At 34.4% G+C, this 24,600-nt stretch overlaps 1 protein-coding gene across 7 annotated transcripts; it reads left to right on the plus strand.

Annotated features, from left to right (window-relative positions):
* Positions 1-429: 429 nt before the first annotated feature.
* LOC121388747 (RNA-binding protein 39-like) lies at positions 430-22,661 on the plus strand. Of its 7 annotated transcripts, XM_041520236.1 has the most exons (14): positions 446-516; positions 2,927-2,996; positions 4,522-4,584; positions 4,947-5,013; positions 5,996-6,045; positions 7,031-8,089; positions 9,447-9,671; positions 12,105-12,222; positions 16,074-16,364; positions 16,765-16,830; positions 18,440-18,644; positions 19,063-19,252; positions 19,761-19,945; positions 20,434-22,661. In XM_041520236.1, exons 6-14 carry the CDS (start codon positions 8,037-8,039, stop codon positions 20,592-20,594), a joined length of 1,494 nt encoding a protein of 497 aa, XP_041376170.1. In that variant the 5' UTR covers positions 446-516; positions 2,927-2,996; positions 4,522-4,584; positions 4,947-5,013; positions 5,996-6,045; positions 7,031-8,036; the 3' UTR covers positions 20,595-22,661. The 7 variants fall into 7 exon arrangements, with proteins under 7 accessions (XP_041376166.1, XP_041376168.1, XP_041376170.1 ...); XM_041520233.1 differs by having other exon boundaries at positions 4,947-6,045; positions 8,048-8,089; XM_041520237.1 differs by lacking the exon at positions 4,947-5,013.
* The last annotated feature ends 1,939 nt before the right edge of the window (positions 22,662-24,600 follow it).

The following is a 24,600-nucleotide window of genomic DNA, read 5'->3' on the forward strand; positions in this document are numbered from 1 at the left end:
GGGCGGAACGTAGCCCCGTGGTAAAGCGTTCGCTTGGTGCGCGGTCGGTCTAGGATCGACCCCCGTCAGTTTGCCCATTGGCTATTTCTCGTTTCAGCCACTTCACCACGACTTGTATATCAAAGGCCGTAGTATGTGCTATCCTGTCTGGGATGGTGCATATAAAAGATCCCTTGCTACTTATGGAAAATGTAGCGGGTTTCCTCTCTAAGACTATATGTCAAAATTACCAAATGTTTGACATCAAATAGCCGATGATTAATAAATCAATGTGCTCTAGTGGTGTCATTAAACTAACAAACTTTAATGCCTCGTACGCTTATGCCACGCATTAAACACTAGGTTCACATGGAGTGCTCGCTTTAGTCGCAAACATATTTGAAATCCGCGTTTTAGATGATCTCTAAATACTGCCCGTTATTTACAAAAGGAAACCCCAGAGAAACGCCAGTAAGGTCGTTTGGTCATCTTTCAGCAGATCTAGATTTTTATTTTGTGTAACCTCACAAAATACTTGTTAGTCCCTTTTTATATTTATATATTTCTTTTGTTATTAAAATAGTCGGGAATTGCTTGAAAATTCAGTTCTATAATTAGTTTACGAACTTTGTAATATTTTGTTAAATGTTTTGATTACGTTCCATTTAAGGCAGCCATTTTGCATGTTACAGATTCTTTTATTGACCAATTTAATGTCTGACAAATATTTAATTATTCTACCTAATACAGCTTAATAATGATTACAAATCATACACTATATAAAACCACCTGTTACAGAAGAAATTATCATGATCAGGCATCGAAATAACCATTGTTTGGTAACCCATTTACAGGTTACCACAAAATATAGCCTGGTAACCTATAGGTTACCACAACTACATGAAAGTTAGAATTGATTTTCTGTTCTGCGCGCGAACATTGGTACGAGAAACGAACTCCAGAAGTAAATTTATCTAGTGGGCACTACTTAAACGCAATTTGACTATAATTGCTTGCCATTGCACAAGTGTGCACGAACATTGATGCACTTTCGTACGAGAAAATGAAACGCGGAAGTAAATCCATATAGTGGACGCTGCTTAAACGCGGAATGCCTATAATTGCTTGCAATTGCACAAGTGCGCGCGAACATTGATGCAATTCCTTACGAGAAAATGAAACGCGGAAGTCCGGAATGCATAGCCTGGTATACGTTCAGAAACGAAACTACCGTTACGTTGAAATTTTTGTCGAGAACGAAACACCGTTCTCGACTTTTCTTACATGTGATAACCTCCCGGTAACCTGAACGACCGTTATCGACTTATTTCGATGCCTGATGATGATGATTACTGGTTGCATTTTATTTCATCATTTATGAACATTGAAAAATAGATTTTATAATTTTTTATGAGACGAGTCACAGTTCGTGGCAATTATTTTGAAATAAGTTATGTTAACTCCACAAAGACATCCCAATAACATTTTGTAATATATCTTATGAAAGGTCCCCTTCCTCTAGAGCTTTACATAAATTGTTCGAGCAGCCCCCAATTTTTGTTTGAAAGTGTAGCCAAGTATTCTGCCATTTAAGAGCTAGACAGACATTTGGACTGTTATGATTGTTGTCTCAGCCAGTTGTTAACTATAGCGAATACATGGAATCGGAGGTCTTATTTATCGAGCTCAACCGAGAGCTACAGAGAGCAACTGATAACTACCGAGGGCAAGTGCAGAAATATTGAGAACTACTGAGCGCAAGTGATGAAGTGCAGAAATACCAAAATTTAATTTGTTCACGATTCAAGCACCACATTTTTGTAATGCGGCAGGCAAGAATCACTACGTGTTTTTACATTGTTCTCAGCTAAATTTGCTGGTAGAATGATTGAAATAAATTGTAAAAAGATTTAGGTTAACACATTTTGCCCGAATATTTATATTATTTTTGTGCGAATTTGTAGTTTTGCTACAGTACGGAGGGGTTATGGAGGGAAAATGTATTGATGACTCCAGTTGTCCACTCCACATATTTGTAACATCTAATGTAGCAGGTCTTTCCCCAGGTTTTTTTTAAGGCACCTACATTTTCAGCATCTGTTTTATAACTAACTCAAATCGAGCCAAAATATAAGTGGGTTTGGGGTAGTGGGTTTAAAACATTTTAGTGTTTTACTTCAAACCAGCAAATCATGTTTTTATTTAAAACATTTAAAATTATATTATTTTGTATTTCTTTAATTATTTTTATTTAATTTATATTATTTAATTTATTTTGTTATAAATATATATATTTTTCATTTCATTCTAAATCGATCGCTTTGATATCACTGGCTGATAAAAGTAGTTTCATTTTTATAAAGGCAGTGTAAATATTATTTGACACCCAAAATAGATAAAAAGTAAGTAAATAAATTTAATAATTTACGAGAAATTAAATGACAACTGATGACAAAATATCAGACGACAGTGATGGGCACAAAATACAAAATGGCCGTCCTGATCACGTGACACATTTGGTGCTGGGTAGTTTTATGCTAGCGCTCGGTAGTTCTACACTTGTGCTCGGTAATTGTTCAGAATTTTTACCTTCTACTGGGTAGGCACAAATTACAGCTCTAATACAACAATAACCCTGTTTGATGTAAATATCTCTATTCTGCTTCAGATGCATAGTATAGTATATACTTGTATAGTGAAATAACACTTTGCTATCTGGTCAAAATGCAGTCTGTATAACTTGTGTATTTTTATATTTTTAAGAAGTCCTCATTTGTGCATTATTCAGTTTTAAACCAAGCCCAGTTTTGTGCAGATATAATCATTGTTAGAAAAAACCTGAAAACTAAGCCAGAATATAACTTTAAGTACATGTAATGATGTATCTTTGTTGGATCCTTCTTTTTACTTTGGTTTTGAATTTTTATGTGGTCTTTTGTCTTTTCAGTTTAAAAACACAGAAAATGTCTGAAGAATTTGACATCGAGGCAATGCTAGAGGCACCCTACCGAAAAGAGGTGAATTGTCAGTTACACAGATAGTGTCATTTAGCATGTGTACCAACATTTAAAACATGTTACTGTTTGTATAGTACTTGGGGTATTTTTTTTGTGTGTTTTTTTTAATATAACATTACAATTGCAGTGATGCATTTAATATTTGGCTTTGCCCCTTATGTTATTTTACTTATTGTTCCATATTTGTGAATTGTTATTCAGAAAATGTACGTTAGTGGTAGGTAGTTTGCCAACTGCCTCTACATAGTTTGGTTACTTGAATGGGTAGTTTTACAATTTTTTTTTTTTTTTTTAATACAAGTAAAAATTAATGGAAATACAATCCATTTTGGTGCGTTTCTAGTGTTTCAAAAGTAGAAATGTTTTAAAGTAGTTACAGCCTAAAGAACTAAATATTTTAACTTGTAATTACAATTGTGTGAGCCACTGCACTTTCACAATAAAAAAAAAAAAAAAAAAATTGTTGCCAACATTGATTGATACATCTTAAAACAATTTTTTAAGGCATTCTTTTTTATATTATTTTTTTTTTTTTTTTTTAGCTTATCATAGTTCTAAAAAATAGAATAACCATGTCAGTCCACTTTTAATAGACTACAATAATCCATGTCCTCTTTAGATGGCCAGATTTGTATCTTCAAAAATGGCAAAAGATGTTTTTCACAGGATATATAAGCAGCGTGTGAAACCAATGGCTGTTTATGGTCATTTGCTCAATAACGTCTAGATAATGACTTCTTTTCTTCTTTTTTTGGTCTATTTCTCGTTCCAGCCAGTGTACCATGACTGGTATATCAAAGGCTGTGGTATGTACTACCCTGTCTGTGGGATGGTGCATATAAAAGATCCCTAGCTGCTAATCGAAAAGAGTAGCCCATGAAGTGACGACAGCGGGTTTCCTCTCAATTTCTGTGTGGTCCTTAACCATATGTCTGATGCCATATAACCGTAAATAAAATGTGTTGAATGCGTCGTTAAATAAAACATTTCTTTCTTTCTTTTTTTGGTAGGAAATAAACTTTGATGACAAGCTGAGAAATATTCATCTGAGTAATAAAACGTGGCTCCTAAACAATAATTTTGAAAGTGTCTCTTGCTGCACATTCATAATTGTTCTTTATTAATTTTGACATTTGGAAATAATGGGCAATTCCAGATTTATCCTCCATTTAAGGACCTTTAAAATGTGTAAAACTAAAATATTAGTGTTCAGAAATATTTCAAGTTACTGGCCCTTCAAGAAACAAAAGCCTGTAACCGATCTGAAATAGAATTTTTCTTAGCTTGTAACGAATCGACCAGCTAAAACGAATGTTGGTGAATTTATGTAACACCATTTCTTTGTAGATTATTCTATTAAAGTAGCAATAGATCAGTTTAATGGTGCATATAGAATTTTTTTTTATAAGGAAAATACCATTTAAAGACATTTTGAGCTTTCTTGGGTTTGGCATGCTTAAATTATTTTTAGTAAACATTTTGAGAATAAGATGTGCTTCTCAATGAGATTTTATTTTCATCATAGATTGAAGTTCTGTATCATGTTCACCTTGTTTCCTGAACTTGGCTTTCTTGATCCAACTTGAAGGTACAAATAAATGTTGACAGAATCAGTTGGTACATTATTTCAGCATAATTGTTCAAACAGACAAAATTTAACATTTTCAACAAAATTATTTGTCACATTGCTACATAATTCATATTTTAATATATTTTTTTACTCAATTACTTTTTTTTTAATTAACTTACATGAAAATGAAATGTATTTTAATTATTTTTATGTGTTTCAAATTTTAAAGTGCACACTAAATGGTAACATACATTTATAATAAGTGTTGGTCTTGAGATCCATGGTTTGGTTGAAAGAAGAAAATAGCTAATGTATCATGAGTTGTGTGCCTTGTGATGGTTTAGAAAGAGACTAGTAATTGCCCCTCCCTTTCGTCTCAGGGTACGCAAGAATGTTGAAGTGGTTGCTGCCTGCCTGCGGATCCTTGAGACCTCCACAAAGAAGAAAGTTAGCATCTGTTGGCTTCACTGAACCTAGTCCTGCATTACCGCTGGACCGGTTATTAATATAACTTAACAATTTTTGCTATCACTTAGAAAGTGCAATGTGTGTGTATAGCGGGACTTTAATAAGCTGAGGGCATTCTTTTAAGTTTTAGGTTTTTATTTTTGCTCATAGCTACAAAGTTTTTTATGATCGTCTTTCTTGAAACAATAAGAAAACAAATATCAAATTTAAAAAAAAAGTATTTTCTAAAAAAAAAATTTTGTTGTCAAAATCAATGTTAAAACATTTTTTGGATTTTGAATATATTATAAACCTTACAGGGTTACGGCAATGTTTATTCAAAATTGTTTGAAGAGAATGCCATCGGTTTTATTTTTGTCAATCTTGAATTACAGTGTTTTCTTTTCAGTCCAGAGAAGGTACAAATTAAAGATGTACAGGCTAAGACTTTGAAAAACCCTATTGATGGTGTTAAAAACAGTAATGCCTGGTTCTCTATTTTTATTTATTTATTTATTTTAATAAAATGAATACCGTAGTGTTTCTATGAAAGTTGAAAGATTTCTTTTGGAATTACATGTTAAAATATTAAGGATTAGTTTCAAAAGAGCAAGGTTACCACAACTGCAAGAATATTTTTTTATTATTATTGTTATTTGTTAAAACATTTTTAACAACTTTCTGTTCTTCCACAAAATGTTTGGCAGTTCATATTCTGGTTGTCCAAGTACAATAATGCAGCATTTAAGAAGAGTAAATAAATTTGTCGAAAAATGTGGTTTACATTGCAAGGAAACTGCTATTGAATATTATTCAAATACATCATTGTTACGGCCTGTGCATCTTTAATAATCATTTGAACAATTACAAAGTGCATGCACTTAATTCTAAAGTAACGATAAAAACTAATGTGTGTATGGTTATTTCTCTCTCTTTACCCTAACTGCTGTGCTGATTTCATCATATGCTGTTTTGGAAACAGGAAGAAGGCAAAGGTTCCAATGCTGCTAGCACCGATAGAGAACGCAGAAGGTAATTATATTTAGTAATTAATGTTTGTTGATCATTGTAGTGAGCAGATGTATATTCATGATGTTCAGTGAGAATTGGCCAGTCTACTATAGAATGATGATGATGTTGCATACAAGAAATACGTAGTCTAAAATAATGCACAGATTGGCTCATTACTGGATGAATTGCAGTTGGTACACTGAGGGATGAGCTTCCTTGATAATAATTGGTGGGGGGGGGGGGGGGGGGGGGGGAGAGAGAGAGAGAGACGACGCTTTGTAACCTCCCAACCCCTGGTCATCAAACTAAAATTGCTATCATATTTAAACAGTGTGCTTTACTTTTTAATTGATATATAAAATATAATATTCAAGCCACTTTAATATAATATATAAAAAAACAATTAGTAAAAAAAATATGGCTTCTGTGTAATGTACACAATTTCCCATTAAAGTAAAACAAAATAAAGGGTGCCCAAAGTCTACAAATGGTATACAGAGTAATGGGTTGTTTTTTTCCACCTGAATGTTTAATTGTGAGCTCGGTTTACTCAGAGTAAGTCTTTGAAAATGACTTATATTGACACCTTTTAAAAAACTGAAATTTCAGGAGTTCAAATAGAGAAATCATTCACAAACTTGTCATCTCATTAAGATTGATGACCTTGGCAGCACACTGTTGACTCCTCATCTCCATCCACAGTTTGTGTGGACAACACATTACACTCTGGGAATGAATCTATTTACAGCCTAATTCTCTAATAGGAATGGTTGATACTGAAAGAAGACAAGTTTTAGGAAGTGAAGCAAGAGACATACAAGCTTGGCCCGGGAACTAGAGAAGCAAACTTCACTTCAGTCAGAATCTTGTGCTGCAGACTTGTTAAATGCCTTTGCTTTCTCTTCTAGGCTGCTGATTGTCGCGAAGAATGCCAACCCCTAAAAACCAAAGCCCCGACAGTTATTGTTCTGTTGCTAACTATCATTCCTTATCATTGAACTTGTAGGTGTCTCTTTCGGTCAAATGGGGAGAGAGCATAGAAATAGATGTAACCTGACTAAGCACAAAATTTTAAAGGTATGTGAGCTGAGAATCAGTTACATGAGCTTTTGGGAGGTGTGGAACAAGTGCTCACGTGTGCTGTTCACATTGCAGCCACAGTGTTAGAATGGCATAGTAGAAACGGGATTCCAAAGCTGAGCTAATGGTGCCGACAGTTTGTTTGGTTTGTCAAACAGTTTAACAGCTGGGTTCTGCAGTCTTCAGAGGGTTCATATGTCTTGTATTGTTTGTCGGTTCATTCCATTTGCAAACAATGCATATCTTTTTTTAATTTTTTTTTTTTATTATTATTGTTCTATAACAGTTCCTGGTTGTGTTGAAAGGATGGCAGGCCACAATCTGGTAAAATAAGTCATATTATTTGTGATCACAATAGAAGTTGAAACCTTTGTGTTTTACAGAGTAGAAAACAAACAAATTTAAAATCCTTGAGCTACATAGAATTGATGCTACTATTTATTCATTTACTCTTGAAATTTATTAATACTGTTTTAGATGGTTTTATGTTTTTTTAAATATTTATCGCCGTCATGATCAGAGGTTTGACTATTATCATTATGTTGTATGATTGAACTAATTAGTTAAAAAAGAGATAGTAAGTTAGTTGCAAAAATACTGTTGAAATGGCATTGTGGATAATATAGTTTGTAAATCTATAAAATTTGTTTACACTATAAATATTTTGTTATCAAAGTTTACTATTTATTCATGTTTATCTGGTTTTAAAGATTTTAAAAGAAAATTCATCTCTTTTAAAGCTTTCAACTAACGTGAATAATATGTAGTAAAGAAACACTTTCAAAGTCATTAGTAAGTATATAATTAATCTTATGGATAAAATAAACATGACGGTTAAAGTCCAGACAAATAAAACTATAAATATAAATCTATTCACTACTGATGTTGAAAAAGGCTATTTTGACACTTTGTTTTGAGATTTGCTTCTCGGTATGTTTTCCAGAAGTCGAGATCGTGACAGGGATAGAGATCGAGATCGACACAGGTGAGGTTATATATATGTGTAGATGTATATATAGCACTCTCACAAATAACTCCTTGAGGTATAGCTTGTATACTTTCTTCTTAACCGTCTGACTACTGCAGGCGAGATATCTCGCCCAACGTCACGTCAGTCGATATACTGTACACTGTATACAGTGCATTCCCCAATTCATATTTCCCGCCGTTTTGCACACGACACTCACCGGAAACGGAAATATAATTAAAGAAAAAAGATTTTTTTTCAAAATGGTGGTTTTTGTTTTGATTTTTTCAATTGAAAATACCTTGAAATTTTGAGTTCAAAAAGTGGTTTTCGGCAAGTATTTTCACTTGACAACAATGGCGGCACGTCGCGGTAATTTTCAGGGATCGATAGCTGATTGTAACAGCTAATTTGATAATAAATTTGATCGTTTTACCAACAACGAAAATTACCAAATATTGCAATATGAATCGTAGTTCAGGTTTTAAAAAAAATTCTGGTCAGAAAACCACTGTTATCGGGAATAATGGACATAAATACTGGACAGCTGGCCACAAATGCCCGTAAGTAAACGCAACTTTTTCGATTTTTTGCCTAATTTTAATCACCATTAGCCGATCTAAAATAATAAAAATTACAAAAAAAAGACACGAAAATAATACTTACCGATTCATATATGAACTTTATTTCATGTATTTATGAAACATTTAAGTGAATATATGTGAGTAAAAATTATAAACTTGTACCCACTCAACGTGGTTTTTGTTAAAAATTAATCCAGTAGTCTAAAGGTTAAGAACAAATTATGATTGCGCTAACTAATGTTAGTACAAATGTTAAAACGACTTCGACACTGGCCAATTGGACTGGCCCATCAAGAGAATTTAAAGATACTATTGCAACTGTTGGGTTTATTCCATTAAAAGTGGTTTTGTTCTAGCTTCAAATTGCCTTTAAATAAAGAGCCATGTTTTTCTGGTTGTTTGTAAGAAAGTAAGAAAGCACATTCAACCAGCACAACTTCATTGTAGTTGTCATAGTTCACATAAAATAGCCATTTATTTTCTAGGTGCTTTTTAAGATGATAAATTAAAAAAATTATTGTAGAATATATATATAAATGTCAATTTTTTTTTTTTACTTTGTTGTCGTAATGGCTTAATATTTCTCAGAAATGGCAATCATGTCTGGATAACCCTATATCTAAGTGATGAAATCTCGAGGTTATTTGATATGTGCTGAACCTTCAACACCTGTACCATTTGGTAGAAAGAAACTATCGATGGTGAATGTTCCAGGCAAATATAGGATCAGTAATCAAGATTGTCTTTTATTTTGAACATTTGAAAATAAATTTCTTTACATATTTTTCCAGTGACCGTGATAGGAAACGACATGGCAGCAAAGACAGGGACCGAGACCGCGATCGGCATGATAGGAAAGACAAGAACAGAGATCGCGATAGGGATCGGGATCGCAGCAGGCGGGATAAAAGGCGTAGCAAGAGTCGGGACCGAGACCGAGGACGTGGGTGGCGCAGAAGTAAATCACCATACAAAAAAACACATCGGCCACGCAGCATCAGCAAGAGTCCAATTCGGTGAGTGAATGTTCTATATATAAACCAGTTGTCAGTGATAACTTCTGCTTGGTGTGCTACAGGACATAGAGCGAGGAACAAATTGATCTGTTGTTACTATTAAACCTGTAGTCACTGGCTTTTCAAAAACCATGGCGAGTGAAAAATTGCGCTCATCAAAATGCTCTGGCGAGTGAAAACCAAGCATTAGTAAATTATGCCATAATTGGTACATGTAAGTGTTGAGAACGTCACAACAAAAATTAACCAATAAACCAATAAAGTTTCCTTCATTAGTGCAGTCTTGACTTCTTTTCCCTTTCAGGAATAGAGTTATTAAAAATATTCTGGAGCAGTGCTATAGAAATATAATTATAATTGTGACATACACTGATTTTTTAATTACAATATGTACTATTCAGATAATTTGATGTACACAATTATAGATACCTTTTTTAGTGTTAGATGGTTTGATGAACGTGCAGCTAAACGTGTAGGAGATTAGGAATTAACTTGTCTTGAATTTCATTGTGTACAATGAATCTGATTAGGAAAGTTGGGATCAGAAAAATCCACTTGTTCCGTGGAGGTGGTTCAGTTAGAACTATTATCCAAGCATCTCAGGTGCACTACCGAATGAATTAGATCTCTCATATTATTTTATTTTTTAAATAACTTGTTAAACGTAGGCCTACAATTAGTGCAATTGATAGTGTTTGTTGGGGCATTGACATTCATGAGACATTCTTAATTCAACAATTAAGCAACCAGTCTCCATCCTTCAACATTTTTTAACACGTCATTTGACTTACACTACTAGTTGTGAACAGCTCTGACATCTATGTCAAGTCAGCGTTACGTTATTAAAGAAACAGAAATTAAATAGTCGTTTATGATTACTGTTACTATATTTTGTACATATATGCATATAAAAATAACAAATGTACATTCATTAATTTCTGACTGAAATACAAATATTTAAATGAAGTTTTAATTGATAAGATGAAGAAAGAAAAATAGACGTAAAGAAGAGACTTGTTTTTTTTGTAAACGATACCTAGGCGTATTTCTATATACCTATTATCATTTCTCTTCCTTCTTTTTTATTATTTCGTCTACTTTTGAATTGTCTTTGTCTAAATTTCATTTCTTTTTTAAAGAAAATAGAAAGTTACACACTTGCCATTTTCGGGATCTCACATACGCTTTTTAGGCTAACAATTTTACTGACTTAGCTCATTTCGGTAACAAGTTCATTTGTCAATGTGTAGGCTACAGAGCCACTAATTAATTAAATTCCTTCTTGTTTTTTAAACACTATATGAACTATAAATAAGTTAACCTTATCAGATGTGATATATTACCTTACAAAAGTGGACTGGTTGTAAGTAACAGTAAATTAAATAGCTAAAGGAATTTTAATCGGATTGGTACATCTTCAAGGATGCCTATTAAACCAGTGTTTTCCAATTTGTATAGCAAAGATAAGTATCAGTCGTATATCAAAAGGTTGCATGGACGCTACCATTCTCGTCACGTTTAAAAAAAAATCTTATTATTAAACAGGACTTTTTATCAGCTACATAAGGTTTTGTAAATAGTGGCAATCAACATACAAAATTATTTTACGTGCACTTTGTTCACTGAAACATGTTATTTTTCACACTCGACAAATTAAAATTACATGTGCTGTATGAACGCAATCGCACACCTAAAAACACAAAGTCTGCACCTGAAAGTGAGTAAGGGAAAAAATGGAACGTGAGAATTTTAAAACTTCTTCTTTTAATATTGCCCATGAATGTTTATAGCTATGAAAGCTCATTCAGATGAAGCATGCATGAATTTTATTTGATCTAATAAACAATAAATGTGTTGATTTCCATCTTCTCTGTATGTGAAATATCTTTATTTCCATCTGTCCTGTTTCTGTCTTGAAATTTAATTATTAACTATATGAGCTATGTGGTTTTAAATCTATTTTTCTGTGTACTTTGTATTCCCAATAATGGTAAAAAGTGTTATTCCTACTATGTTTTCATGTAAGTATCACAAATAATCTTAAATATCTAAATGTTCTAAACTTATAAAAACAAAAACAAGGGTGGCACAGTTATTCATTACATGACTTAATTTGTACATCATTAAATGGCTGTAGTGGTGGGGATTGCCTCACAAATGATTGCACTATTCTAGGGTAGTTTTTTCCTTCAAGCCAAAAAGCAATTTTAATGTAGGATTTTTTTATAAATTCAAAATCACCTTTATTAGAAATAAAAAATATGCATAATGTCCTTTAATATTTGACTACAACTTGGCAAAACATTTTGTTTGTTTGGTTTTAACTTTTATTTTATTATATTATTAACTATTAAAATGAACTGTTATATTTGAGGATGTAAAGTTATATTTATTCAGCTCTAAAGGCAAGCAGCTACTTGTTTGGTTTTGTAGAGAGGTTCTTCCAGAGTTGACCCCAGAAGAGAGGGATGCCCGGACAGTGTTTTGCATGCAGTTATCTGCAAGGATCAGACCAAGAGATTTGGAAGAATTCTTTTCTTCGGTTGGAAAGGTAATGAATTAAATTAGAGATGTCAGTTTGATTGTGTACACTATTTTGTCAACTCCCACTACTTTTAATTTAATATATTTTGTACTTTTCCCCCAATGTCCTCGTATAAGTAATGAGATGTATAACTCAGAGCGAGTGTGTGTTTCTAACTTTATGCATTTATTTATTTAAACACACCCCCTCCCCAAACCAGTGCCCCATGACTGGTATAACAAAGACTGCTATGTGTGCTGTGCTTTCTTTAAGAAATTGAGGTGGCACAATCTAGGTCAGTTGTTAGTGTGATCACTAGAGGTGCTTGAGTCATATGATCAAACCTCTCTAGTAGACCCATGGGGTTTTCCTGTCCAAACCCGGTTACCAGTGCCCCATGATCGGTATTTCAAAAGCTGTGCTCTTATCTGTTTGAAAGTGCATTATTTTGTTTTGTTTGTTTTGTTAAACGACACCACTAGAGCACGTTGATATATTAATCATCGGTTATTGGATGTCAAGAAAAAGTGCATTAGGTAGGATTAGTCTATATGGCAGCAGCATTTCTCTTTGATCATGGTCAGAGTTACAGGGATTTACCTTGTTTTTCTGAAATGGGGGTCCCTTGGACTCGCCTCTTTCTTTTCTGGGGGTCCCAACCTGATAACAAAGGGTCCCAAAACCACACAAACGACAGAGCTGCAGACAACAAATCACGTGTATACTATATGTTTCATTAAAGTAAATTTAACAAGCTGTGTTGTTGTTGTTTTTCCTACCTTTTATTGTAAATCAGTAAACTTGTGTCTTTCAACTTCATAGCATAATGGTTTTTTTGTGAATCAATGAACTCGGTCTTTCATGGCACTAAATACTTTCGCTGCTTTGACAAAGTTAAACTGTTCTATACTGGGACCCACCAGTTTAATAAACATCAACCTGTTGAGTCTTTCGGGGCTTAGTCTGTTTCTAACTTTGTCCTTTATTGAATTCTGGACTGAAAAGCCTCTCTCGCAAGGCACAGAAGACGCAGGTAAGATCAATGCTACTTTGGCAAGAAGTATGAAGTCTGGATACTGATCGTGGAAATCGCTGATTAAAAGCTTTAAGAAGTTTTCAAAAGTGATGCACTAGACTTGACACATCAGTATCTGGAAGGGTTGAAAACAACATCAAAACACTTGAGCAAGTTTAGAATGTCGGTTGGAAATCTATCGTCCAAATTGTTGATAATTTTGTCAATGTACATGTTCCTGATTTTGCAGAATCTCTGAGGGATTCATTGTCAGTGATATCTACATCTTTGTACTTCAATTTTTTCCCAGCTACAGTTGCACCTAGAATGGTCCAGACTTCATCCACTTTCGCTGAACCATGTTTCATAGCACTCTGGGTCTCTTTTGTACAACAAACACTACGTCTAATATGAGACAAATTTACATAATCTTTCTGAAAAGTCAGACTTAGCACACCAATAACTGTTACAATATCGATCAGTAATGCTGTAAGTAACAGGAAAAGGCTGCTGGCTATACATTTATGGTAACCTAATAGCTTTGGGTTTTTTGTCGCCTTCTAGGGATAGTATTATGGGGCAATAACTGGACATTATCATTTTTATTGCTGCTTCAACAGACAGCCATCGGACAGACGATGGCTCCGTTATTTGTTTTGATTTGCCATGTAGAATGGTTTGTAGCTCTCTAAGTTTGTCATACCTAACAGAAGAATCGGAGTAATATTTGTATAAGCTATGAATCGTACTGTGATAGTTTTCACAATAATCAACCTCTTTACCAGCTTGTGATACTGCTAGGTTTAACCTATGTGCAATACAATGCACTTGCACTAGATGCTTGTTCCTTTTCTTTAGCTTAGCACTCAAACCATTTAATCTGCCAGTCATGACCGATGCACCGTCAGTTCCTAGACCAAACACTTTACCTAACTTGTCATCACAAATGTTTTTGCGTTTGAGAAAGTGCACCCTTGTCGAGATAACGGACATATACTGCTAAATTTTTTCTCAACAGCTATGTCACAGGTTTCGTCTAGCATTATTCCAATGTAGTCACTGGCATTTAATTTTTCTATCGGGTCTTTTTCAATAACATCCTCAATGCATTTTTCAAATTCCATAATAACCTGTGGACATTTGTAATAGCTTTCAATTTCAACACCATTTTGAAATTATAGGTCCATTAAATCTGTAAAAACGTCTGCAGCTATGTCTCTTTTGGCCATAAAATAAACAGTTCTCGGCTGCTTTATATAGTTCTCAACTTTATTGGATTGTTCATCTCCAATTTTATCTTTTACTTTTTGATTAGCAGTGTCAAGGTCAGAACGTAATTGAAGAATTTTAATTGATTCAGTATGTACTTTAGACTCCTTGTGTCGGATCAGAGTAGAATTCTGAAAATTAGTACAACCTTCCTCGGTGGTAAAAGGATTTACTGCGTTTGTGCGATCACAAATTTCACAACGCATACCGCCATGCGACTCGGACTTCCGTAACCACGAGTATTTTCGTAACCACTCTGTATTGAAACTTCGGCATTTCTTTTTAACTGGTGATGAACATGCACTGGAATCGGGTTCGGTGCTTATATGATCCGTAGACCTACCCTCATTACAGTCATCATCAGATGACTTCTTTCTAAAGTTGCCACCAAAAAACTTCCGCAAGTCAACCTGTTTATTCATGGCTGTGTTTGCATGACAGGGTTTTTTCAATTCATACACCCCCCTCTAGAAAATAATGATCTCTTTCGGGAAATCAATGTCGGTATTCATCGTTTATTCTTTCAAAATCAACATTTCACTTTGATCGGTATAATTATTTGAACCATTTCCTGCAATCTAAATGACACTCACAACACCATGCGTTGTTTATGAATCGTGCTACTTGTTTGTTAATGCAAATCAGAACATTTAACCAATTTGTTTTATTTGCCCTGGAATTTCCGATTGTGTTCGGCCTGTTGATGAGAAGTTCCGAATGATCGCAAATCCGCGATCTCTTTCCGGAAATTACCAACTTTACCCGATTAAGCGCAGCAAAGGATAAAGACCCAGTGTTCCCAGAGATTAAAACTTTTTGTTTTCGATATGGGGAATCCCCATTTGAATACGCAGTTTATAGGTAGAAAAGAAATAGTGTGTTACACAGAATGATCGGTCTTTGATAGTGGACAGGGTTACTGAAAATGTCAAGATATTTTATGCGTCCCACGGGACGCAGTATCTCTATTTTTGCGGGTCCAGTTAAGTTTTAGTGCGTCCTATACGCAAGTTTTTTGCATCCGCTAAATCCCTGGAGTTACCATATGATTAAAAGGAACATTTTGTTTAGTATCGTGCAGCAAGTTTCAGAGATTGCTATGCAATTTTAAAACATTAAACTAGTTGCTAATCAATTTTCAATTTGACTAGAAATATCACTAATTAATATTTTGAAAACAAAATGTTCCCTGGACTGACACTAAAGAGCATGTTTATTATGTACAATTCTTTCGTTTTCTTTCATCGAAAAACTATAAGCACTTCACAGTTTGGTATTTTAAATTACATATCAGTGACATCTTTTGTTCAAATGATGGGTAATTCTTGGATTCTGGTGAATTATAAAGATCTTAACTGTATTTGGTAATATAGAGAAAATCAACCACATATTTTAATTTCAGATTGTAAAACTACTCGATAACTGTTCAGTCTTTGATCTTTGATAAGCTTAAAATGATTCTGTACTTTTCTAGATCCTACAAAGTTTCCAATGTAATTTGTATTTGTGTTGGTAGTAAAATATTGGATACACGGGCTACATTATTGATAGTTTTTCACACATACGAGAGTGTTTTTATTTTTGTTTGTTGTAGGTTAGAGATGTGAGACTGATTACAGACAATAAAACCAGGAGGTCAAAAGGCATTGCTTACGTGGAATTTGCAGAAACAGATTCTGTGCCACTTGCTATGGGATTGAATGGACAGAAGTTACTCGGAGTTCCAATAATAGTCCAGAATTCTCAAGCAGAAAAAAACAGAACTGCATTGACTACAGGAATAATGCAAAAAGGGAATGTCGGACCCATGCGGTTGTATGTTGGTTCTCTTCATTTTAACATAACCGAAGAGATGTTGAGAGGAATTTTCGAACCGTTTGGAAAGGTATGTAGTTTACCTTTCGTTTCCCATAAAACAACAAATTTCATGGTTGGGTACTTGGTGTTCAGCACATTTTATTGTTATAATGGTTTAGTAGCACAAATTTTTATAAAATGGGTAATATCCTTGTAACTGTCCATTCCAGAAAAAAAAAAAGAGTTACTTTGACACCACCAATACATATTCTTATATATAGATGCTACTATTTCTGTCTCTTAATTAAAATGAGTCTATCTAATTTGGGCATTCATCTCGTGAAATAGATACTTATTGATTAATCATAATTGTTGGTGGTTTTCTTGCTAAATCTTGTTTTTTAAATTGACAGATGTATGAAAGTTTAATGCTTTAAAAGTCTTTATTGAAATTCTATTGTAAATTTATTCTTGTGTTATGTTTTCAGATTGATGATGTGAAATTGATGCGGAATCACGAAAACAGCACTTCTCAGGGTTATGGATTTATTACAGTAAGTGGAAAATCCTCTTTATTGTTCTGTTTTTGATCCAGATCTTGCCATCATTCTTGCTCCCCATTACTCCTCTGAGACTAGTTCAAGGAGTAGATTTTAGCTCCCCACAACGTGAATTTATACAGTATCAATATGGTGATATCTAAAATGGCTCCCTGTAATCTACTGTATATTGCCGTGTATTAGCCGACTTTTGAAGTCTAGAAATACTTTCCAAAAGAAGAGAGTCGGCTTATACACGGGGGCAACAAATTGGAGTATAAAGTTCCGATCGAAAATACGCCTGACTGCGACTTATAAATTTTGATCAGACCCTTTGCCTTTCACAGATTATGTAACAATAATTTGTGCAGATTATGTAACAATAATTTGTGCAGTATAAATAAAACACCCCATCATGCAATATTATACAGTTTTTTGTTCTTGAATGCATTATAAGTTTAATTAATAATAATAATAATTACTTGTTTTATTGTCATTTCAATGGTAAAAAACGTATTCTTTCCAACTGTCCGCCATCTTTGTTTGACCTGTGTTGGGACCAGTCTTTCATATAGCAGATTTAAGATACAAAACGGTGTTTTTTCTTCAAACAAGTATTATATTTCTAATATTATTGTTTTGTTGGGAGGGTGCATTAAACTGTAAAGTAATGCCATAAATAAATTAAGCTCATTATTAACATTACCGACTGAAAAAAATAACATGAATTTCAGGACGATAATTACTCCCACAATTGTCACATGACCATACCACATACAGTGAACAGCTGCAGTCACGGACCGCTTGATCTTTTGTTTCTGTGTGGTGTGCCTCAATGATTTTACTTTTTGCTGTCCAGTGAATAAATTAATTACTTGTGTGCAGTGATATGTTGTTACAGCTTGAATTATTTATTTTTCTGTTATGCTTTATCAGTTCTAAATTATTTTTTCACGGCATGGTAGATGTCAGCATTGCCGCATTGATTGCGATCGTGATTACTGTTTTTGTAATAATTAAAGGGAAAACAAATATAATGAACAAGAAAAGCACAAGTCTATTTGTTGACAGTATTATTGAAATCGATGCAACATATACAACTGGACAAAAGATGACTTCGGCTTATACACAAGGCCGATGATTTTGTGCTAGATACCGTATTTAGGTTCAAACTAAGAGGTCGGCTTATCCAAGGAGTCGGCTAATACACGGCAATATACGGTAGGTATGGGGAGAAGTTGATCACTACCGTCATGTTTTTTCACATCGAGGTCTGATGATCCATGTTTTTGTTTACCAGTTCTGATAGCCTCTTGTTTTTCAACTTATTTTGCTATCCAACACGTCATCTCTGTTATTTCCAGTCACAACAGGTACTAATCTCGTGTGTCCCATTTCACACATCTGCCATTTTTATTAGCTGTGTTGTCTGCTTAGTTTTATCTGTTTTCCACATAGTGAGTTGTCATTAATATTAAGGACAATTATAAAATAACATGGATATGTCCCAACTCTTGATTCAAATATAAATGCTACATCTGATTGGTCATTTTGAAGGTTTGAGAGCAAGATGGGGTATTCCATCTTAATTAGATTTTTTATTATAATTTTGTTTTTATTATAGTTCCATGATTCAGAAGATGCTAAGAAGGCCTTAGAACAGTTGAATGGCTTTGAGCTAGCTGGCAGACCGATGAAGGTTGGTCACGTCACTGAGAGAACAGCTGAAAACCAAGGAGCGTCCCTTCTCGACAGTGACGAAATGGATCGGACAGGAATCGATCTTGGTGCCACTGGGCGGCTTCAGTTAATGGCAAAATTGGCTGAAGGTACAAAAGTTTTAAATCTTTTGATGATAATCCACAATAGAAAAATAAGATTGCTTTAGTGACTGATATTGCATTATTGCTATCTTGTATTTCCTGTTACTCAAGAAATACCTCGAGTGTTTTCTGTCAAATTTTTATAATGTGCAAAATACCTATATTGTTAATGAAATTGTTTGTCAATTATCTCCAAGGGTGGTCCTATTAAGAATTGCTGTACAATCACTGATGCTGCTTACAGATATTAAAAAAATGTTTTCAAGATTTTAGCACTACCAGAAAACTCGGGTCCTTGTTATTTTCAAAGCCTTGCAAAATGTCCATGGTCATTTTTATCCCTATTTTTATATTGCTCTGAATTGCCAGCAACAAGACACCATCAATAATAATGTTTCTGCATATTTTTCTTTGCTATTTTCAGGTACAGGATTTCAAATTCCCCAGTATGCAGCTAATGCGCTGAACCAGGCTGGAGCACCAGCAGGTGCCATCGTACCTGGACAGGTACCAGGTCAGGTGCTCAACCCTGCTTCCTCCCCTGGATTAGCTGGATCGGCTCCTCCTATAGCCACCCAATGTTTCATGTTGTCCAACATGTTTGACCCCACTTCGTAAGTATTCTGATTGATCTCGTTAAAAACCATAAAAGTAATCGGTGTTTGAACATAAATGTTAAATATATTTCAATATTTTGGGGGATTATGATTCAAGAGGGATAAAATTTTGTCTCCCTATCATTTATTGAAAGATTGTGGGCTGAATTTATGATCATCACATGTATGTTTTGGATGTGTACTAGTGATAAACAGAGACGAAATAAGATGTGATCATAGCTAAACAACCACTTTTAGCATAAATTATTAAATAAACGTGGCTGTTTAGGAAAGGTAACTGATCATCGGATAAATTTTGTTTTGTAAATTTGGCCCAAAATATTTGTGTTGATCTTAAAGATGAATGGAAGTGCATTCCTACTGACTTTCATGATGAGTTACATATGATTTAAAATATTTCTATTTAGCTGTATTTAAACAAATGAAAATTAACGAGAACAATTTCACTTAAAGAATGACATAATTGTTTATAAGCAATTCAAGAAGAATGGTTATTTTTCTCCAGAGAAACGAGAACAAATTGGGATCAGGAGGTGAGAGACGATGTTATTGAAGAATGCAACAAACATGGTGGCGTGCTTCATCTTTTCGTGGACAAGGCTTCGCCACAAGGCAACATCTATGTCAAGTGTCCCAGCATCGCTGCTGCTGTAGCATCCGTCAACAGTCTCCATGGTCGTTACTTTGCAGGTATGTTTAAAATGTACAATAACCAATCTACCTAAGATCTTGTTTGTTTTGTTTTTTATTAAACTTAATAGTGACATTCATTTATTAAATTTCGAACCTACATCTTTCAACGTCGAATTGTAAGAAAACAACTGTAACACTGTTGATGGGTGTAAATAAACATGATTGAAACATATGTGTATAGGAATAAACGTCTCTGCTCAGAATATTATGTGCGTGTCTTGAATACAGTCGAGAATGGAATGGGAGGGAAAGAATTAACCTGTGTTAAGTATTAAGAAGTGTGTAATTATTATTATGTGCATTCTTTCTCAACGTGGAAAATGCAAACTGGTTAATGGCGTGGAGATTAAAACTGGTTAGTGGTAAAGCATATCTTGTGTTTAAATACAGAAAATGCAATTAGTTGTTGTGATTATTGTGATGATATTGGTTACATCTGTGAATAAATGTTGAAGACAATTAAATGTCCACTTCTTTCTTTGCAGGGAGAGTCATTACTGCAGCATATGTTCCTTTGCCAAACTACCATTCACTTTTTCCAGAATCATTGCGCGCCAATCAGCTTTTACTTTCTTCATCTCAAAATCTTCAGGGAACTTTCACAACTGGATTTATGGCAGGAATGCAACCAACTATCATACGATGATGTAAATTAAAAAACAATAACTTCAACATTCATGCCATTAAGGAACTTTTATTTGGTTCTGATTGGTTAAACAAACTGTTTGAAATGGTGCAGTGCATAAGCAGTATCAACTGAGCGGTAAAGTTTGTCGGATGGAAGTCCAGTGTCGATCGACTATTGATGATCCAAGTGCAATAAACGGACAGAATCATGGCATGTGCAGGTGGCATTTTGTGTTTTAAAAGTATTTAAATACTTGAAGATATCAGTTTGTTGGTTGGTTGGTTGAAAAACATTGTATTCCAAACCTGAAATTTTTACAATATTACTGAATTGTTCTGTGTCAGACTCGCTTTCTATTAACATGATTTGTTGTGCGCGATTCCTTGCACAAACGTGCATTTCCATATCTTGTTTTTGCAAGCATATTTCTATATACATTGGGCGTACTTTGTTTCATTTGAGTTATCATTATTTATGACTTATTATATATATCAAATACCAACCAAGGCCTTCCATATCCTTTCTCTGAAAGTTTTCTTCGGTGTTGGTAATTATAATTTTATTTCTGTTATCCCTACCATGCATATAATTATAAGAAAGTTTATTGGCATGTTTGTTGCTAGATTCGTGACTTCCAATATTGTCGGTATTCCCATACAATTAGTTGGAATTAATTTGGATAATTTACTTTTATGTTTAAGCCACTAATATTGAAGAAGTACTGTGTACATATATTGATAAACATGTGTGAAATCGCGTTGATGGAAAGCTAGTTTGGATACTTTGCTACAAATCTTATTTGTGTGTATGTGTCTTCCATTTACAGATAGAAATTGTAAATTAAAAAACCCACCAGCTATATGATAAATTCCTTGAACAAATGCCTGTCCAGATACGAGCCTGGGCCCATATTTTCGAAGCCATCTTAGCACTACGAAATCGTAAAACTGTCGTAAGTTGTGACGTCACTATATCACACGCCATAGTAACGTCATAGCTTACGATGATTTTACGATTTCGTAGGCTAAGATAGTTTCGAAAATATGAGCCCAGGTGGTTTGGGATGCTCTTAATATCTTAAGTGTATTACTTGTTATCTAACCAAGTATTTGGGAGCAATCCTTGGCAGGGTGGGTTGAAGGGGAAGGGAAACATAAAATGGAACACATTGATTTCTTACAATATTATCTGGTGGCAAAAATAAAATAACCAGCATCTCTGTATAGGTCAGGTCCGTGTTCAACTTGCTCATTCAGAACAAGCTGTTGTAGCGGACACCTGTCCTGGGCACAGGTGCCAGCCTCTGCCGGCTCCTCAGTCCTGGACAGGAAATGGGTGGGGTGGAGGGGGTATCGTCTGCACTGGCAGGTGCAAGGGAGCACCAGCAGTCAAATCGTAGCCGGAAACAGGCAGAGGGTGGTATGGTGCTATGGAATTTGGAATGTCTCATAGGATTAAGCCAAAGAGAATGGGTGCACATTTTTTATGAAGGAAGTTCGGAGCAATTTTCAACAGTCTGCCAAAAGATAAAGATAGGGAGATAATCTTTATAAAATTACCAAGATCTTTTATAACAAAAGTATTGTTTTAGACTGGGCTGAAAAATGGTTAAGAAATTTGTCTATAACGATGATTTTTTTTGTTTTTTGTTCCGTTAACTACATCACAGCAACATGATCGTGATAACTGGAAGTTTTCTTTAGTTTTAGTACCTAACCAACTGTAGGAATTTTGCTAAACTTCTTTTCTTGTCTTTTTTTTTAATTAAGTGTAACGAACAAGATGATTTCTGACTGACCCACTTCGGAAGTGTCAGGTTTTAAGTAAAAGTGGATGGTTTTTAGTCTTGTGTAGTGAATTGGTTTCAACCACTGCTTTTAATTTGCTTTGAATATGGAGTTGTTAAAAAGACTTGACATCAACAAAAATTGGACTCAGTATTGTTTTGTTTAATGATTGATTTTGGTTTTGATATGTATATATACTAATGTTGATTTCATTATTTTAGAACAATTTCATTTAACGTACCATAAGCAGATATTCTTTTGTGCTTTTTAACTGTTATGTGAATAAAAATCAACATTTTCTATTTGTCTTTGTTTTATGTGATAAATAATTTTGTTCTATGCCTTGGGTAATTATCGCAAGTTATGATATGTATGCAGGGTTATTGAACACTTTTGATGTTTTTATTGACTGTTGATAGTTCTGCGTGTCAATCAAAAAGATCGAAATTGTGCAATAACAATGCTACCGTATGTTTATGCGATAGCCGACGTGTACCACACCACTGAGTGACATGTATGTTGCAATATTATAAGGAAATTTGACTTGGCAAGAGACTGGGTTTAAAATCATAACTGGCATATCAAAGGCTGTGGTATGTGTTATCCTGTGTGGGATGGTGCATAGAAAAGATGCTTGCTACTAATAGAAAAATGTGGGTTTCCTCTCGAGACTTGTCGCAAGTAATAAATGCTTAATATCCAATAGCTGATAATAAATGCTTTCTATCCAATAGCTGATGATTAATAAATCAATGTGCTCTAGTGGTGTTGAAACCAACTAATGAGCGTGGTTTAAAAGTGAACCATTATACAGATTTGTTGCACACTTGTCAGTGGGAAAGCAACTGATGTTTAACATATTCCCACTCTGGATATATACCATGATAGAAATGTTCTTGAAAGCAATCTGCCATGTGAATTCATTACAATGGCAACATCACTTGCCAATCTGGATGCAAAGATGAAAAATCTGAGGAATTCTAGATTTTAACATTACCCAAAAATGATTCACTTGTTATTTGGTAACTAGTTAATAGGAATAGCTTGTGAACTTTTATGTATTATTTTATCAAGCATCATTTTCATCTGAGCAGTGTCTGCCTAATCAAACCATGGGTATACAGAAATGGCTAAATTAAAGCTACATTTTATTAATCCCTTACCGGTCCTAAAGGACGGGACTTCAGGTTTCAACTCAGTATGTACATATTATATGCCCCACATAATAGTTATAAGACAGGTTTTCCCCCACAATTGTAGTTTTGTAGCTTTATCAAGTTCTAATTTCGTGGCAATATATACCCATGTTTGGCAGAGTTATGGCCCTTGAACTGGCGATAAGAAAATTAGTTGGAGGGACATATACCGGTATGTTTGTTGTTAGTTCCATTTCCAGTCATTTGTTGGTAGAACAAAAGAGTAGCCTATGTGGCGACAGTGGGTTTCCTCTTTAAAAAAAACAAAAACACTGTCAGAATGACCATATATTTGACGTCCAATAGCCGATGATAAGATAAAAAAAATCAATGTGCTCTAGTGGCGTCGTTAAATAAAACACTTTACTTTTGTTGGTAGACCATGTTTTTCTCACTAAGAAATACAAGTTGACTACATGTATTAAGCAGTGGTTGGCCTTGGCCGGTAGATATTCATTTTGTATAATAAGCAGATTAGTATGTTGGGACTACAGTACATCCTGTCTATGGGATGGTGCATATAAAATATCCCTTGCTGTTGATGAGCAGGTTTCCTCTCTAAGACTGTCAAAATTACAAAATGTTTGACATCCAATAGCTGATTAATAAATCAATGTGCTTTAGTGGTGTCGTTAAACAAAACAAACTTATTTATAAACTTCTGTTGTCCATGACTTTAATTTTAAGGCGATTGAGGTGGCCTCGTAAGTTGAATAACTTGTGCCCAATCCTTTTGTATATTATATGCAATAAAATAGGTTTCAAACAAACAATAAATAAATGTGCTCTAGTGGTGTCGTTGGCTATTGGATGTCAAACACTTGGTAATTTTGACTTGATCTTAGAGGAAACCCGCTACATTTTGTATATTAGTAGCAATGGAATTTGTATATGCACCATTCCCACAGGGTAGCACATACCACAGCCTTTGATATACCATTGTGCACTGGCTGGAATAAGAAATAGCCCAATGGGCCCACAGACTGCAATCGATTCTAGACAGAGCGCACATCAAGGGAGAGCTTTACAAAGTGCTGGGCC

The sequence above is a fragment of the Gigantopelta aegis genome, chromosome 14, assembly GCF_016097555.1.
Source record: "Gigantopelta aegis isolate Gae_Host chromosome 14, Gae_host_genome, whole genome shotgun sequence".
NCBI lineage: Eukaryota > Metazoa > Mollusca > Gastropoda > Neomphalida > Peltospiridae > Gigantopelta > Gigantopelta aegis.

Excerpts from the sequence above, each read along its gene's own strand:
- LOC121388747 (XM_041520232.1), top strand. The coding sequence starts at position 2,943 with ATGTCTGAAGAATTTGACATCGAGGCAATGCTAGAGGCACCCTACCGA. Across the intron at positions 8,090-9,446 it reads AGAGATCGAGATCGACACAG|TGACCGTGATAGGAAACGAC; the intron begins GTGAGGTTATAT and ends ATATTTTTCCAG. Across the intron at positions 12,223-16,073 it reads TCTTTTCTTCGGTTGGAAAG|GTTAGAGATGTGAGACTGAT; the intron begins GTAATGAATTAA and ends TGTTTGTTGTAG.